This window comes from Macrotis lagotis, chromosome X (genome assembly GCF_037893015.1).
Source record: "Macrotis lagotis isolate mMagLag1 chromosome X, bilby.v1.9.chrom.fasta, whole genome shotgun sequence".
Classification (NCBI taxonomy): Eukaryota; Metazoa; Chordata; class Mammalia; order Peramelemorphia; family Peramelidae; genus Macrotis; species Macrotis lagotis.
The window spans coordinates 703,862,124-703,876,610 of NC_133666.1; the positions used below are offsets into that span (position 1 = coordinate 703,862,124).

Below are 14,487 nucleotides of genomic sequence, written 5' to 3' on the forward strand. Positions count from 1 at the left end.
ATGCTGGGACCGCGAGGCCCGCCATTCGGTTGCCGCCGCTCCTCTCACGTTCGCGCCGCCGCAGCCGGAACCGGAGCCGGGGCCGGGACTGCAGGTGAGGCCGGGGCCGAGGGGAGGCCGCGCGGGCCGGGGCCGGGGAGGGGGAAGGGGGCCCGGGAGGGGCGAGGAAGGCGGGGGGGCGGAGAGCGGCGCGTGAGCCGGCTGCCCCGGCTCGGGGTTCAGGGCCGCGCCTCGGCCTCCCTGCGGGGGAGGGGCGGCTGCGGGGGGGGGGGGGGGGGCTGTGTCCCCGCCCCCCTCACCCGCGCCCCCCGCCCCAGCCTCCCTTCCAGAATGTCGATCGGGGTCCCCATCAAGGTCCTGCACGAGGCGGAGGGCCACATCGTCACGTGCGAGACCAACACGGGCGAGGTGTACCGGGGCAAGCTGATCGAGGCGGAGGACAACATGAACTGCCAGGTGCGGGCCGCGCCAGCCCGGGGAAGGGTCGGGGCAGAGCCTGGCCAGAGCGCCCAGTGCGCCTGGGCCGCCCGCGGGGTCGGAGCCGCGGGCAGATCCGTGCCGGCCTCTGACAGGAGGGCGCTGGCATCGTCCGGGGAGAGAAAAGGCCCCTGCTCGAGGGACGGGAATACCAGCACCCAGGAAAGGAAGGCAGGAGCGGGCCGGGCTAGGATCGGGGCTGTAAACTAGCCCGGCTATGAGAGGATGAGGGTCTGCCCCGAGTTTGGGCAAGGTCAGAGTCAGAGGAGGGGGACGTATTGCGCCAGAGATGGCATTGACAGGCCTCACACCCATGTTGGATCTGGGCTGGGAGAGGGTGAAGAGTTGAAAACATCCCTAAGCTTGGGGTAGGGGGTGGCTCATCAGAGATTAGAAAGGGTAGCAGGTTGTGTGTGTGGGGGGGTTGGAAGGAGCCTCAACGGACCAGCTGGAGGTGTCTATCCATCCTGTCCCCCCCCTTCTATCATCTCTACAGAGGAGCTTGTCAGATCTGCTTATCTAGCTCTAGTGTTCATTTCCAGTTGGCTCTCTTGCCTCAGAAGCATCTTAAACTGAACTTTTTCAAAAACAGTCTTATTACATTTTTCCTCCCCAAATCATCCTCTCCGTTCTCAGCAGATGCCAACCTGTTGTCAGAGCCTGTTTTCATTTATGTGACATCTCCAATCGATTCTCATCTCTGTTGTGGTTGCTACCACCTGGTGTAGGGAGCAGCACTTTCTGCCTGGACCTGCTGCCTGTTATCTCCACAAAGCACAGACCTGACCATATTCTCTACCTCAGCCTCCAGTGGCTCCCTGTTGTCTCTGGGGTGTCCCAGATTTGGGGTTTAATACCGTTTGTAATTCACAACCCCTCTCTAGTCTTGTTTAACATGACTCACCCTTGCTCTCTATGCTTTGGCCAAACCAGCTTCTTGGTATGCATCTTACCCACCACTTCATTCCACTTGTTCTGTGCACCTCAGTGGACCTCGTACTTATCTTGCCGTGTCTGTTGTCAGCTCTTTTTCTCGACCTCTGCCCTGGGGTGCAGGTCCTAGTGTGTCTCCCTAGAGGCAGAGGCAGGGTCCCTGACAGACCACTGGTGTCCTTTGCAGATGTCAAACATCACAGTCACGTACAGAGATGGACGAGTCGCCCAGCTGGAGCAGGTTTACATCCGGGGGAGCAAGATCCGCTTCCTGATCTTGCCAGACATGCTGAAAAACGCTCCCATGTTGAAGAGCATGAAAAACAAAAACCAAGGCTCGGGGGCTGGCCGAGGGAAAGCTGCTATTCTGAAGGCTCAGGGTGGGTAGCCAGCTGCCTGGTTGGGCCCTGGAGGTCCAGGGAAGCTTCTGGGAGGGGTGGGAAGGGGGAAGCCACTCAATTCCTCACCTGTTTTCTCTTCCCCTCCCTTGTCTAGTGGCTGCCAGAGGAAGAGGACGCGGAATGGGCCGGGGCAATATTTTCCAGAAACGAAGATAATCTCCAAGGAACAGAACTCTTATTTGTTGTCTGGTTTTAGGGTGTTTTGGAGCTCAGTCTTGGGATGTATCAGCTGTGTTTAGGGGAGGGTGGGGCACGAGGCTCACCAGCCAAATAAAGGTGTTTTAGAATACTTGAGCCTCTGGGGGCTGCTGTCCTCAACTGGTCTTGCCAGAAGGCAGCACCTTGGGGTGCTGCTGGGGAGGCCTGCGCCCAGGTGGGGGAGAGAGGCTGCCCCCCTCCCCCAGAACAACCCCATGGAGCTGACTGCTGTTGGCCCCCTAAGTCACCCGAGGTTCCAGGTACCTTCCTGACCTGAGCCTTGAAGGGAACTAGAGATGGAGTGCCAGGTTTGGCTCCAGGGCCCAGGAGTTTGTGGTGGCTGTTGGAGGAGGCAGCATGGGAGGCTGCCGCAGCAGAGGCACAGTGGACCCAACTTGAAGGAAAACACTTTGACCACCTCAGAGGGGCTAGATGAGACGTGAAGGAGGTCCACCAGTGGGTGTCAGGACTGACAGACCCTGGGATCAAAGGGGTGCAGCTCCTTCCCCTCTCTGGCCTTCTTCAGAGGGCTCATCTGTCACTGAGGCAGATTTCCCCCAACCTCAGTGAAGTCTCTTAACAGAAGTCCCTGGAATTCTTGCTCTTCCCAGCTGGGTGTGACACTTTGGGGCAAGGACTGGACAGGACTTCAGGACTCCCCTGGTCAACGTGGCCCACCCCTTGGGCCTTACCATTAGCTGAGGCTCTAAGAGACCCCCCCCCCATAAGAACTCTGTTGGTAATGAGGGGAGTCACCCAGAAGATGGTGCCTGAGGATGACTGTGCAATGACTTGGAGGTGGGAGATGATTGTGCTACTAGAGCACTGAGCTGAAAGGCCCAAGCTGCTGGGGTGGGGGATGGGATAGGATGGGGAGAGTGGGTTCAAGATAAAGCCCAGGCTAGGGGGCCAGGGACTACCCTTCTCCCAGGGGGAGTGTCTATTGGAATGACACCTGAAGTAGGTAGTTGGGCAGAGCTGTCCCAATGGGAGGGTGACCTGACCTGGGGGATAGTTAGGACCCAACAAAGCTATTTATGATGGGGGGGGGGGTGAAGAGGTGGGAGGCTCTACAGTGGCAGGGTCAAGGCTGGGGGCCTGGAGCAATGGCAAGTTGGGGGGGGCAGGGGCACATCCTCTTTGAGATGCTTGATCTGGACTCCTCAGCTCTGGGGTTCAAGACAAGAGTGAGGGTTGAGTGCCCTGGGATTGCCAACCTCTTTGAGAACATTGGAATGGTGGAGATGAGGGGTCAGCTAGAGGACAGGCTGCCCACCATCCTAGGCCTCGGCTTCCCTTATTCAGACTGGGCACCAAGAAAGCATCAAAATGAAGTTGCTAGAAGGGAACAGGGAGCCCTGGAACCCTCCCCTACTACAACCTCAGCAGTCTTGAGGCTTCGTCATCCAAGTACCCCGATTCCCCAGGAGTCCAATCTCACCCTTTCCACCCTCTCTTTGACCCTTTCTGACCCCACTCCTTCAGACCCTCCTCACACTTTATTCCCATCCTCCCTCCTCACCAGAGCCCAGACCCTGACCCTTCAGCCCAAGAAACTTTACAGGCAAGTTTTTGAGCTACAACTTCTGTGGGGGTGGCATTCAATGCCTGGGGCCGTAGGGACCCTGGGAAACCAGGGGAGGACCAGGTTATGGAGGAACCTGTTGGATTTGACGCTAGAGGAATAGGGAGTCATGGAATGTAGAGGAGGGGTGGCATTGACAGATCTGGGCTTTAGAAGAGTCCCTTTGGTGGTTGCAGCATGGAATGGAGTGGAGACCCACCCCAGCAGCCCTTCAGTAGTCCAGGTCCCTTTGGGAGCAGCTGCAGCCCTGGACAAAGGGCCAGGCCCTGAGCTGCCTGCTTGGGGTAGGAGCAGGAGCAAAGAACCAAAGCCCAAGCCTGGAGGGCCTGGTGGGCTTCTGGGTTGGGCAGGATGCCATTGACTGATCAGAATGGGGAGGATGAGGAGGCCTAACTGGAGCCCTGGGTGAGTGGGGGGTGGAGAGGTCAGCCGGGAGGGGGGCACACCAGCCCCGGAGCCTGGAAACTCAGGGCATCCAGTATACTTGGCAGAGGGAGAGTGGCCTGAGGAGTGAAAGCGGGTGTCAACTCCATCCGGAGTTGGGCTGAGAAAGAAGCTGGGAATCGAGGTTCCAGAGGAGATGCCCAGTCTAGGGGAGAGGGTCCACTGCCTGCCCCCCCAAAAAAGTTCCTGGGAACCTTGGGGATTTCTGAGAAGCTGCTGCCTCCATTGGGAGGGGACTTCCAGGTCGGGGAAGGGGGCAGATCAGCAGCATCGGAGCCAAGTCTATCCCTTGGCCCAAAGGCAGACCTTGCCCCAAGGTACCTCAGATGCTGGAGGGGGGGAGTAGTGGGGGGGGGTAGTCAGGCTTCCCTGCCACAGGGGCTGCTTGCCAGAAATGGACTGACCTGCCGGGACAGAAGAGCCGTTCTTGGCCTTGAGACAAGAGCCAATCTGGGAGGAGGGGGTTCCCCATCCTGGGATGTGTGCAAGCAGGCTGGCTGAACCACTTGTTTAGGAAAAGGGAGCTGGGTGCCAATTGATGTTGAACCACAACAGCTCTGGGATGGGGAGCTCTTCAAGTTTTGGAGGATCTCAGACTCCTGCTCAGGGGTCACCAGGGCCTTGGTTCCAGGGTTCCCTTTGGCTGGCAGTCAGCCTTGGCTTGATGGGGCCAGGTCCTCCCAAGGGCTTGGGTTGTCTCTGGGCCTGCCTGCCCTTGGCCCTACCTGGGCTGCCATTGGCACAGTCCCCGAGGACATACTGAGTCCAAGCTGGAGGAGGCTGGGTGAGCCCCTGAACCTCAATGTATTCATCTGTAATGTGGGGCTGTGCCCTGGCAGAGAAGGGTTTCATGTGCTGACTTGGGACCCCCACCAGGGGGCTCTGTGTGCCATATGCCAGGCTGTCCGGCCAGGGAATGAGGCCCTGGGCAGGGGCAGGGGCAGGGAGCTCTCCCATCCCAGCAGGCAGTGTGCACATCCCTCTGCTCTGAGATTAGATGTCTTCTCTTCCCCCACCCCCTCCTTCCCTGGTCTTTCTCAGGGCAGTTTGCCGTTTACCCACTGGCCCCTGACCTTCCTAGAAGATACCCACCTTCTGAGGGCCCCAGCCAGCCTTGCCCAGTCAGGCCCATTCCACAAGTTGGCTCTTGTTGGGGTCTGGGACCTTGAGTCTCCCAGCAAGCCTGGGCCACCCCCACCCCCAGCTCCTTGGGGCTGGGCCATCTGATGGCTCACTCTGGGCCCTATCCCTGCCCCCGAGGCTCTCTCTGGCTTTCCCCTGGGCCCCTGCCTTCTTCCCTTCAGATTTCTGTTCCAGACACTGCCCAGCCAGGCGGGGGCGGGACTCCCTGGGGCCACCTCCCTAGCAGGGGGTCAGTGGGCACAGGAGGTACCGGCCAGACCTGAAACAGGCTTGTGAGTCTCTGAACCCTGGTGCCTTCTCCCCCTCCGAGTCTGGTAAGTGGCCCCCAGCCGCTCTCACAACCCAGCCACGGAGGCCTGGCCTGGCCATCAGGGCCCCGCAGCAGGACCTGGCTGCCTCTGTGGAGGGATGGAGGCCCAGAGACAGAGGGAGGATGAGAGGCGGGGCCCATGGGCAGACGGGCTGAGGTGCCAGCCTCCTCCTCCTCAGTCCCCCTGAGTCGCTAATAAAGCGTCTGTGTCCCAGCCCGAGCCCCTCCTCCCCTGCCCCCTCCTCCAGCCTGGCTCATGACCACTCCTTTGTTCCCATCCGTCCTCACCGAGTTCCCTCCTCTGCTGTTGCTGCCACGTCCCTGGTACCCGCCTGGCTGGCTAACCGTTGAGCCGCACGCCGAGGCCCGGGTACCAGGGGAGGCCCAGATGGAGCCCAGAGTCTGTTGCTGCTTCCTGTTCATAGGTCCAGGTGTACCCAAATGTCTCTGCCTCTTCACTCCTCCTGCCCCTTGGGATGCTACCAGAGCCTGGCACTGGCCCCCACCTGTCCCAAACTTCCCACAAAATCAGCTGGCTTCTGACAGCTCAGTGTGAGGAAGCTCCGGCAGGTGTCAGGCCACCTTAGGCAGGTGTCTCCCTGCCTCTGACTTTTGTGATTATGGCCAAGATGGGGACATTGGGCTAAGAGAAGTGCCAGGGCACTGTCCTAGGATGGCTCCAGCGAGAAGTCATCTGGCAGCAAGCCGGGCTACCTGGAGAGAAAGGGAATCCTGTGCTTGCAGTGCCAAGGATGGAGGTGGAGGGAAGCTGCCTGGGAAGTCCTTGCAAGCCTTGAGCCGCAGAGCCCCTCGGCCCCCATTCTAGAGCAGTGAGGGGACGGAGGCGCACCAGGAGACCTGGGTCTCTTCACCCTGGCTCCTGCTCTCTTGAGCAAGTGAGCCCCTGTCTAAAAAATAGGGGCAGTAATGTCTGGACTCCCATGAGAGAGCGCTGGGCCAGGCCTGGCAGGCATCTGCATCGCCAGCCTCAGGGCTCCCGGGCCTCTGGCAAGCCCAGAGAGGAGGGGAAGTGTGAATCTTGGCTCCATCCCTGTCGTCACTTGGGTGACTTTGGAGAGTCCCTCCGCCATAGGCTCTGCTCCCCCTAAAGCTGGGATAGAGGTTTGCCTAGAGCAGAGGCCGGAGGGTGGGCGGCTGAAGCCTCCATCTCGCCCCATCCCATTTCCCGATAGACATGGACGATGGGGGGGGGGGGGGGCCTGGGCCCTGCTGCTGCCTCCCCCAGCTCGGGCCAGGCCCGGGCCCAGGCCCAGGCCCCGTTCCCACAGCCATCCCCATGACCTGGTGGGCAGGCGAGGCCAGGAGGGGCTGGAATGAGAGGAGCTGTGGTGCTCTGACAAGGAGTAGAACGCAGGCACTTGGTCGGTTAAGCTGCAAGTGTCACTGGACAGCCAACTCACAGTCCGTGGAGCTCTGATCTCCGAGGAGGGAGGAGGGAGGTGGGGGGCTGCCCTAGCAGATCCCCAAGCACAGGCCGGGCACTGGGGCTTCAAACGCCGCCCAAAGCCTTTAGCATACCGGCATGTCTCTGATGCACCCCATGCCTCAGTGTCCTCATCTGTAAAATGAAGGGGGTGGCCTCCCCACTGAGGACCCCGTAACGGAGTTGAAGACTCCGGAGGCCAGGCCGAGCTGCTGGGTGACTTCCAGCAGGTGGCGCCGCTGGGCCCGTTCGGCCTGAGGAGGGTCTCTGGTGAGGTGCCCCAGGGCTCGCGGCTCTTCGACCACCCCGGGGGCCTTCAGGCGCCATCCAGGTGAACAGGTAGGAGCCCCGCCACCTCCCTGCCACAGCCGGGCAGTCAGACATCTGGGGAGGGGCCTCGGGCGCCCATGCTCTCCCTGCTGTCCTTGGTCCTGGTGGGGCCTGAGGGACACGTGGATAAGAGGGTGGCTGAGAGGGAGGGGACAATGGGGCAACTGCCCTGTCCTGGGGGTTTTGGCTCCCAGCCCCCTCCCTGCCAGGCAGGATGCTGGGGGTGGGGGGAGCTTGGCCAGGGCTCCTTCCCCACGCCCCGGGCAGGCCTCCTGCCAGCCTGCCAAGGTAGAAGCCTGGGCCTCCTTACTGCTGTCTGGACTTTCCAGGACCCTTGCCCGGGAGTTACCTCATGGAACAGCCAACCAGGCTGGGGGAGGGGGAGAATGGGGGGAGGGGGAGAATGGGGGGAGGGAAATGGAAGGGGCACCTGACTGGTCCAGTGTGTGTGTGTGTGTGTGTGTGTGTGTGTCACATACAGAGACAGAGATAGAGGAAGGGCAGGAAGAAGAGGGGGCAAAAGAGAATGAGGAAGGGAAAGGTGGGAGAGAGAGAGGCAGGGGCAGGGGCAGCAAGGCCCCTCTGGTCAGAACTTCCCCAAAAAGATCCTCTCAGAATGAGCAGGGGGCTCTGGCCCAGGCTTTCCAGGCTGCAGCAGGTCCTGGATCCTAGGGAGCCCTTGGGCTTCTAGGGAGCAGGAGGTGAGCCAGGCTTCAGGAAGCGGCCTGTGGAGGAGCCCTGTCCAGCTGGTGGCTTGGGAATATTATCTTGGGGAACCTAGGAAAACTGGGGGTCAGGGGAGGGGACTTAGGCCGAGGCTGGGCATTCGTGATCAGAGGACCTGGGTTGGGAGGCTCAGGCGTGGCTTCATCATGTTAGAAAATGTGGCCAAGACCCAGTAACGGAGTCTGGCAGGATGGTGGCACCTGGCAGCAGTCAGCAGCAGGCAGTGGGCCCCAACATTGGGCTGAGTCTGGCGGGGCAGAAATTAGGAGGGAATGTGGGAACTCTCATGGGTTTGGAAAGGGAGAAATAGCAGTCCAGTAGGGAAGCCATGACCCTCCCTCCCAAAGCCTCCCCTCTTCCACAGGCCCCCATCACTGCAGCAGGCAGTGACCCAGGCTCAGCCCTGCACACCAGCCTTGGCTCTTCCCTCTCCATCTCCTCCAGTGCTCACAAAGTTCCTTGGTGGGGGGACTTTCAGACCAGATGCCCCCTCCCAGGTTTGTCCCCACCTGGCTCTCGTCTCCATTTCCAGACTGGTCCTTTCTCCCCCTGCCCTACTCATTCTGTCCTGGAGCCAACATGGCACCTGGCCACTGGGCCCTGTCCTCTGTGGCCTCTCCAGGCCTGTCCTAGAATCCCCTTCCTCTTCTCTGCTGCCTCCTGGAATCTCCAGGTCCTCTTAGGGCTCCACTTGGGTGGTCCTCTCTCAGGCCTTTCTTTAGGGCAACCCCCCAAACACAGACTTCTTGGCCTATATTTTTCCTATCCGCCCCCCCCCCCCCACATTAAACAAAGGGTGGTGTTTTGTCTTTGCATCCCCAGAAACCAACCCAAGACTTGGAATAGGAGGCTCTAGCTGAACTGAATGAAGCCTAGGGAAACCAAGCCAGGGTCCTTCCTGGGTAACCCTCCCCTCTATGCCCCCCCATCCCAGTCTAGTCATGAGGTCAGTCTGGCAGCAAATGGAGCCAGACCCAGGGACAAATTGTCTTCCTTCACATTCTCTAAACGTTAACTCGTCTTTGTTCTTTCGGTGTGAAATTCTTGACCCGTGATGGACTCGAAGGAACCAGGGCCAGAAGGGGCCAAGTGGTCTGTCTGTGTGACCCTTGGCCATCCCGTCTGGGTGCCCCAGTGCACCCAGGGTGTCCTCCACAGTTCATTGCTTCAACCTGGACTTGGGGGGCTTTTCTGGGGCACTGAGAGGAAGCGCTCTGGGGAAACTGGGCTCTGCTCAGAAGAGGAGGAGGCCAGGTCTGGGGGCTTGCTCCCAAGGCTCAAGCAGAACAGCAGGCCAGGAGCCATTATGGGGCCCTTCCAAGGAAGCCTCCCCTTGGAGTCTGCTCCACAAATGTGTCATTAGCTCCTCACTTGTTAGGGCTCCAAAGTCCTGTGGCATCATCCCCTTGCTGACTAGAATGAGGCTCCCATACCAAAAGGCAGCCATGCTAATCTGGGTTCCCTCCAGAAGTTCAGAGTCCAGTTGGGTGACATGTCCCCTTGCCCTCTTCCTTACTACCTGGCTGCCTTGGTAGCTGACTGCTCAGCTGACCACTGCCATCCTTGGGTTCTAGGGATAACCTGGGATTCTTTAGAATGCATGAGCGCCCAACAGTGGGCTTCTGAGGGATTATCAGCCAGACTCAATTAGCTTTTAGGAAGGGGATGGCAAGAATAGTGGTTCCCAGGAGAGGTTCCTCAAATACTAGGGGCACAATGCTTGTGTGGCCAAGGGGAGCCTCCTGCTTGACTCTGGAAGTTCTGCCTTCAGGGAGGCCTCCCCTTAGTTGTAGCTTTTTTGGGATTCTAAGGTGGGTGGCCTGGGTGCCTTCCAAAGCTGTCCGACCTTGGGTTGAGCACCTTTCTGTTGTCTCTCAGAAGCTCCCATCAGCCCTTGCTGTCCCAGGGATGCTGCTCCAGCTCCATGACAGGTCTTCCAACTTGTCCAAGTTCATGAAGCCTCGACCCGATTAATTAGGGTTCTCTCTTCTCTCAGCTGGATGGGTTGGTTGTCTCCTATTGGTCATGGTCAATGAGGATGAGGAAAGATGGGGGGGGTGCTCTTTCCTCCCCTCAGCTCCTGCATTTAGATCCTCACCTGCTCGATCCCTGGCTTGGCATTAGCTTGGGCAGCCCAAGAAATGTGACTTGATTGCCAACCAAGCCCAAGAGGTCGCCTGGGTCCATGACTCCAAGTCCTCTCAGACTGACTGAGAATTTCTTCAAACCTTGTTTTCTTTTGTTTGAGCCTTCCTATCCCCCATTGGCAGCCCTCATCAGGGGGCCACATCTTGGCTAATTGGGGTGCTCTCCCTCTCTCTTGCTTCTCCACATGGGCTCATCCACTCCTGTGGATTTAATGACCATCTCTCAGCAGATGATTCTCAGCCTGCCCGAGCAACCCCAGCCCTCTGCTGATCTGGGCTTGTATCTCCAGGTGGATGGCTCACTGCCCAGGGCCCAGAACGCATCCTCTTTCCATCTAAACCTTCCCTATGTATGTTGAGGAAGCCAGTCCATCAGTCCATCTGACAGTTAGGATTTTTTAAATGCCTACCATGTGCCAAGTGTTCAGACCTGTAGATACAAACAGACAGCACTAGCCCTCCAGAAGCTACTGCTCTCCTATTGGAACAGCTCCATGCTCCCACCCCTCAGGCTTCCTCCCTTAGAGTCATCCTGGACTCCTCGCTCTTTCACCCCCAGATTCAATACGCTGCCAAGGACTGTGGAGTTCACCTCTGCAGTATCTCTTGAACACAGCCCCTTCTCTCTTCTGATACTGCCCTGGTGCAGCCCCTTGTCTCCTTGTGCCTGGATTGTGGCTATTGCTGCTGGGCAGGGGTTGGGGGGGCATTACCTGCCTCCATCTCTCCTCATTCAGCTACCAGAGTGATCTCCCTAAAGGCCAGTCTGACCATGTCACTCCTTCCTCAGTGGTTCCCTGTGGCCTCCAGGAGCAAATACAAAATGCTTTGTCTGGCATTCAAAGCCTTGCCTCAGCTATCCTTCCCTTCCGTTCCAGTCTTCTTGCATCTCTCTCTCTCTCTCTCTGCCGTGGTCTCTTTGATCCGATGCCCCCAGCCTCCCGGCTGCATTAGGTACAGGGTCCTCCATCCCTCGGCTGTGGGTGTTCTCTCTGACTGTCCCCAGGTCGAGAGGGCTCTCCCTTCTCCTCTCCGACTGCCTCCTCCAGGAAGCCCCTCTTCATTCTAGCGCCTTCAGTTTTAGAGCCACTGGTGGGACAGTGGATTGAGTGGTGGGCCAGAAAGACCTGACTTAAATCCTAGCTATAGGACCCTGGGCAAGACCCTCTGCCTGTCTCAGTTTCCTCATCTGGAAAATGGGAATAATAATAGCACTTCCCGGAGTGTGGTTAGGACCCCATGAGATCTTATTTGTAGAGCTCTTGGGAAAAGGCCTGGCATGCAGTAGGCATTTAATAAATGCTCATTGATTGAGTGACTCAAAGTCATTTGGTGTATCCTCCTCCTTGGGCTCCATGCTGACTCCATGTGTGGGGCATCTTTTGAATTAGTGCAGGTGAGGGCTGGTGAAAGGACCTGGTTGTGATTAACCAGGTCCCTCAGAGGGAGCAGCAGCATGGTGGCCTGGGACTGGAGGTGGGCCTCTTCCTCCCTCTCTCCTTCCCTCCCTCCCACCAGGTCTCCAGGCAAAGACCAGAGATAGGGGTCCTGTTCAGGGCTGGGTGGAATAAATGTCTGGGGGTCCCTCCTGGGGGTGAGCAGAGGCCTCCGGAAAGATGGCTGCTGGGGGGGGGGGTGCCAGGCCAGTGCTGGCAGAGGACTTCATCATTCTGGGGGGAGGAAGGGGAGGCTTTTCAATAAGTTACCTAGAAGGGTGATTTATTAACCACCACAGGAGAGTGTCCTGGGTCAAGGGGCAGGAGGTCCCAGGGGGACTTGGAGATGAAGGATGGCCCCCAGAAGCTAATGCCCTGGTCTCAGACCAGCTGTCCCCCAAGCTGGGGCCAGAGGCATGCCTCCCCCACCATGTCCAGGCTGCCCCTGCTGTGTGTCTAAGTATGGCTATGCAGAGAGAGCTAAGTGGTGCAGTGGATAGACTATTGGGCCTGGGGTCAGGAGTCAGATACTGGATGACCAGAGTGAATTACTAAACCTCTGTCTGCCTCGGTTTCCTCAGCAGTAAAATGGGGATCATCATAATCCCAACCTCCCAGGCTTGTGAGGATCTGATGAGATGATATTTGTAAGGTACTGACAGGCATGCAGAAGGAACCTAATTAATGCTCATTCCTTCCCTCTTGCCCTCCTCTGGGACCTGACCTTCCCCATGCTATAGTCATTCCATATCTACTTAGAGGTGAGCATCTTATTTCCCCCAGAGAACGCAGACTCCCCGAAGGTAGGAGGGGCCTTTTCCATCTTTGCCTTTAAACTCTTGGGGGGGCCCAGGGGCAGCTCCTGTTTTCCAGGGGTCCTGGAACTGCTGGGGACAGGTTGGGTCCCCAGAGAACAGCTACTCCCTTCCTTCTCTCAGGGTTCCCAGGAGGGAGGGATGGGTGCTCATGAGCCCTAACTCAGGTGCTTCTCCCAGGACTATCAGTTCCCATCAATGAATCAAACAGTCTTTTTTTTTTTTTTAAGTTTTTGCAAGGCAAATGGGGTTAAGTGGCTTGCTCAAGGCCACACAGCTAGGTAATTATTAAGTGTCTGAGACCAGATTTGAACTCAGGGACTCGTGACTCCAGGGCTGGTGCTTTATCCTCTGTGCCACCTAGCCACCCTCTCAACCAGTCTTGATACATTTTTTTTAGGTTTTTGCTAGGCAATGGAGTTAAGTGACTTGCCCAAGTTCACACAGCTAGATAATTAGTAAGTCTATGAGGCTGGATTTGAACTTAGGACCTTCTGACTCCAGAGCCAGTGCTCTATCCACTGTGCCACCTAGCCGCCCCTTGTTGCATTTTTTGAAAAGGATCTTTATTGCCAGAGTATAGTAAGACTTCTGGTTCCACCCTGCCCTCTCCCCCAGCCTGGGAGTAAGTCCCCCCAGATCCAGGGGAAAGTGAATGCAAGCCTTGGTGGAGCTGCCAGGGCACTCCTAGGTCTTGATGACAAACAGGCTCTTCCCTGTGGAATTCACTCTGCAGCATCTCTCGAATGCAGCCCCTTCTCTCTTCTGATACTGCCCTGGTAGTCTCCTGGAGCCTGGACAGAGTCCTGTCTTCCCTCTGTGGGAATCCGCAGTGATTTCCCCTGGGCTAGGCTTTAAAGGAGGTGCAGGCTTTGACTCCTTCCTCTCCCTCCCACTGACTCACCGCTGGGCTCTCTGGACTTCTGAAGTGGGTTCAAGCAGGGCCTGCAGGGTGTGGCCTGTACACTCAGGACCTTCCCTCCTCCGCACCCATTGAGGACTTTTTCCAGATGGAGTTGTCTTTGCATTGATTGATCGATAAAGACCCTAGGCCTTGTTCATCCCATAATTGACTCAGTCGAATCACACCCCGACCCCTGGTTTTAGAAGTGGGGAGTGGAGCCCCCCCCCCCCAGCTTAGACTCAGCACTCTCCCCGTCCTCTCAGCCCCGCCGCCCAGGAGGTTGGAGATCTGCCTCTTGGCTCTCCTCCGGTTCACGCTGGGACCAGACCCTTCCTTCCTCCTCATAGAAGCTCAGAGCCAGAAGAGATCTCCTGGCTGTCTCCCTGGCTCAGGTAAATAGCTGCAGGTTAGGCAAATGCCCTTTTTAACTTCAAGACCCAGAATGGGGAGGTACCTTGCCCAGGCTCACACTGTCTAAACCTAACTCTCCCGTCTCCCTGTCCATGAGCAGACGATCTTTTCTGGCTAAGGTCTTCTCCTGCCTTCTCCCCCATGAGAACCAGGGTCACAGCCCCTCCCAGACACTGCCCCTGGCCAGTCGCTGAGCCACCAGGGACAGACACACCTGAGGTCCACCCTGGCACAGTAAGCCAATCATTGGGAGTGACTCTGGAGGGTTAGACACTGGCTCAGGTTTGATGGGGAGGCCAGGAGTGAAGACCTCCCCTCCCCAGGGCTGCCTCCTTCGCTGACCACTAGCAAAGCTTCTCACTGGGGCAGGTCTACTCCACCCTCTAGGCTTTCTTGGTACCCAGACCCACAGCTCTCTCTCCTGACCCTAGCGAAGCCCCATCCTCTGGGGAACTGAGGAAGACTAAAGTGAGGCAGGCCCTATCCTCCAGGGGACCACAGCCTAACCCCTAGAAGTAAATAGGGAGGGGGCTTCAGCTGAGGCCTCTCTGGGGGCACCAACTTTTCAAGTTGGGGAGAGATGCTGGGGACAGGGGGTAACCTGCCTGTGCCGGAACAAAGGGTCAGGAGATACAGGCAGTGGATGAGGCGGGGAATAATGTGATCTTTAGGGTGTGTAACAGGAAGTGATAGGCAGTAAGCTTGGGATGGGCTGGGGGAGGGTCCTTTGACTGGCTTGGCAAGGGCATTGAATGCCACACAATACAGTTGAAAAACTAGCCT

At 57.9% G+C, this 14,487-nt stretch overlaps 3 protein-coding genes across 3 annotated transcripts in view; all 3 read left to right on the top strand.

The window, feature by feature from the left end:
- LOC141497082 (uncharacterized) overlaps nucleotides 1-14,487 on the top strand; it is an 857,774-nt gene that overhangs the window by 678,244 nt on the left and 165,043 nt on the right. The gene's annotated exons all lie outside the window — the stretch shown is intronic.
- On the top strand, nucleotides 12-2,100 carry SNRPD3 (small nuclear ribonucleoprotein D3 polypeptide). Its single transcript, XM_074199848.1, has 4 exons — nucleotides 12-94; nucleotides 318-456; nucleotides 1,598-1,790; nucleotides 1,906-2,100. The coding sequence occupies exons 2-4, from the start codon at nucleotides 331-333 to the stop codon at nucleotides 1,965-1,967; spliced, it is 381 nt and encodes a 126-aa protein (XP_074055949.1). The 5' UTR covers nucleotides 12-94; nucleotides 318-330; the 3' UTR covers nucleotides 1,968-2,100.
- The window catches only part of LOC141497130 (glutathione hydrolase 1 proenzyme-like), a 74,345-nt gene continuing 65,297 nt past the window's right edge, over nucleotides 5,440-14,487 (top strand). The window contains exon 1 of the mRNA XM_074199757.1: nucleotides 5,440-5,495. The gene's annotated coding sequence lies outside the window, so the exon portion shown is untranslated. The remainder of the gene's footprint in view (nucleotides 5,496-14,487) is intronic.

What these genes read in the sequence shown, in the direction of transcription:
- SNRPD3 (XM_074199848.1), top strand. Translation starts at nt 331, where the DNA reads ATGTCGATCGGGGTCCCCATCAAGGTCCTGCACGAGGCGGAGGGCCAC. An exon ending in AGGACAACATGAACTGCCAG is followed by an intron (nt 457 to 1,597) that starts GTGCGGGCCGCG and finishes TGTCCTTTGCAG; the next exon opens with ATGTCAAACATCACAGTCAC. An exon ending in TGCTATTCTGAAGGCTCAGG is followed by an intron (nt 1,791 to 1,905) that starts GTGGGTAGCCAG and finishes TCCCTTGTCTAG; the next exon opens with TGGCTGCCAGAGGAAGAGGA.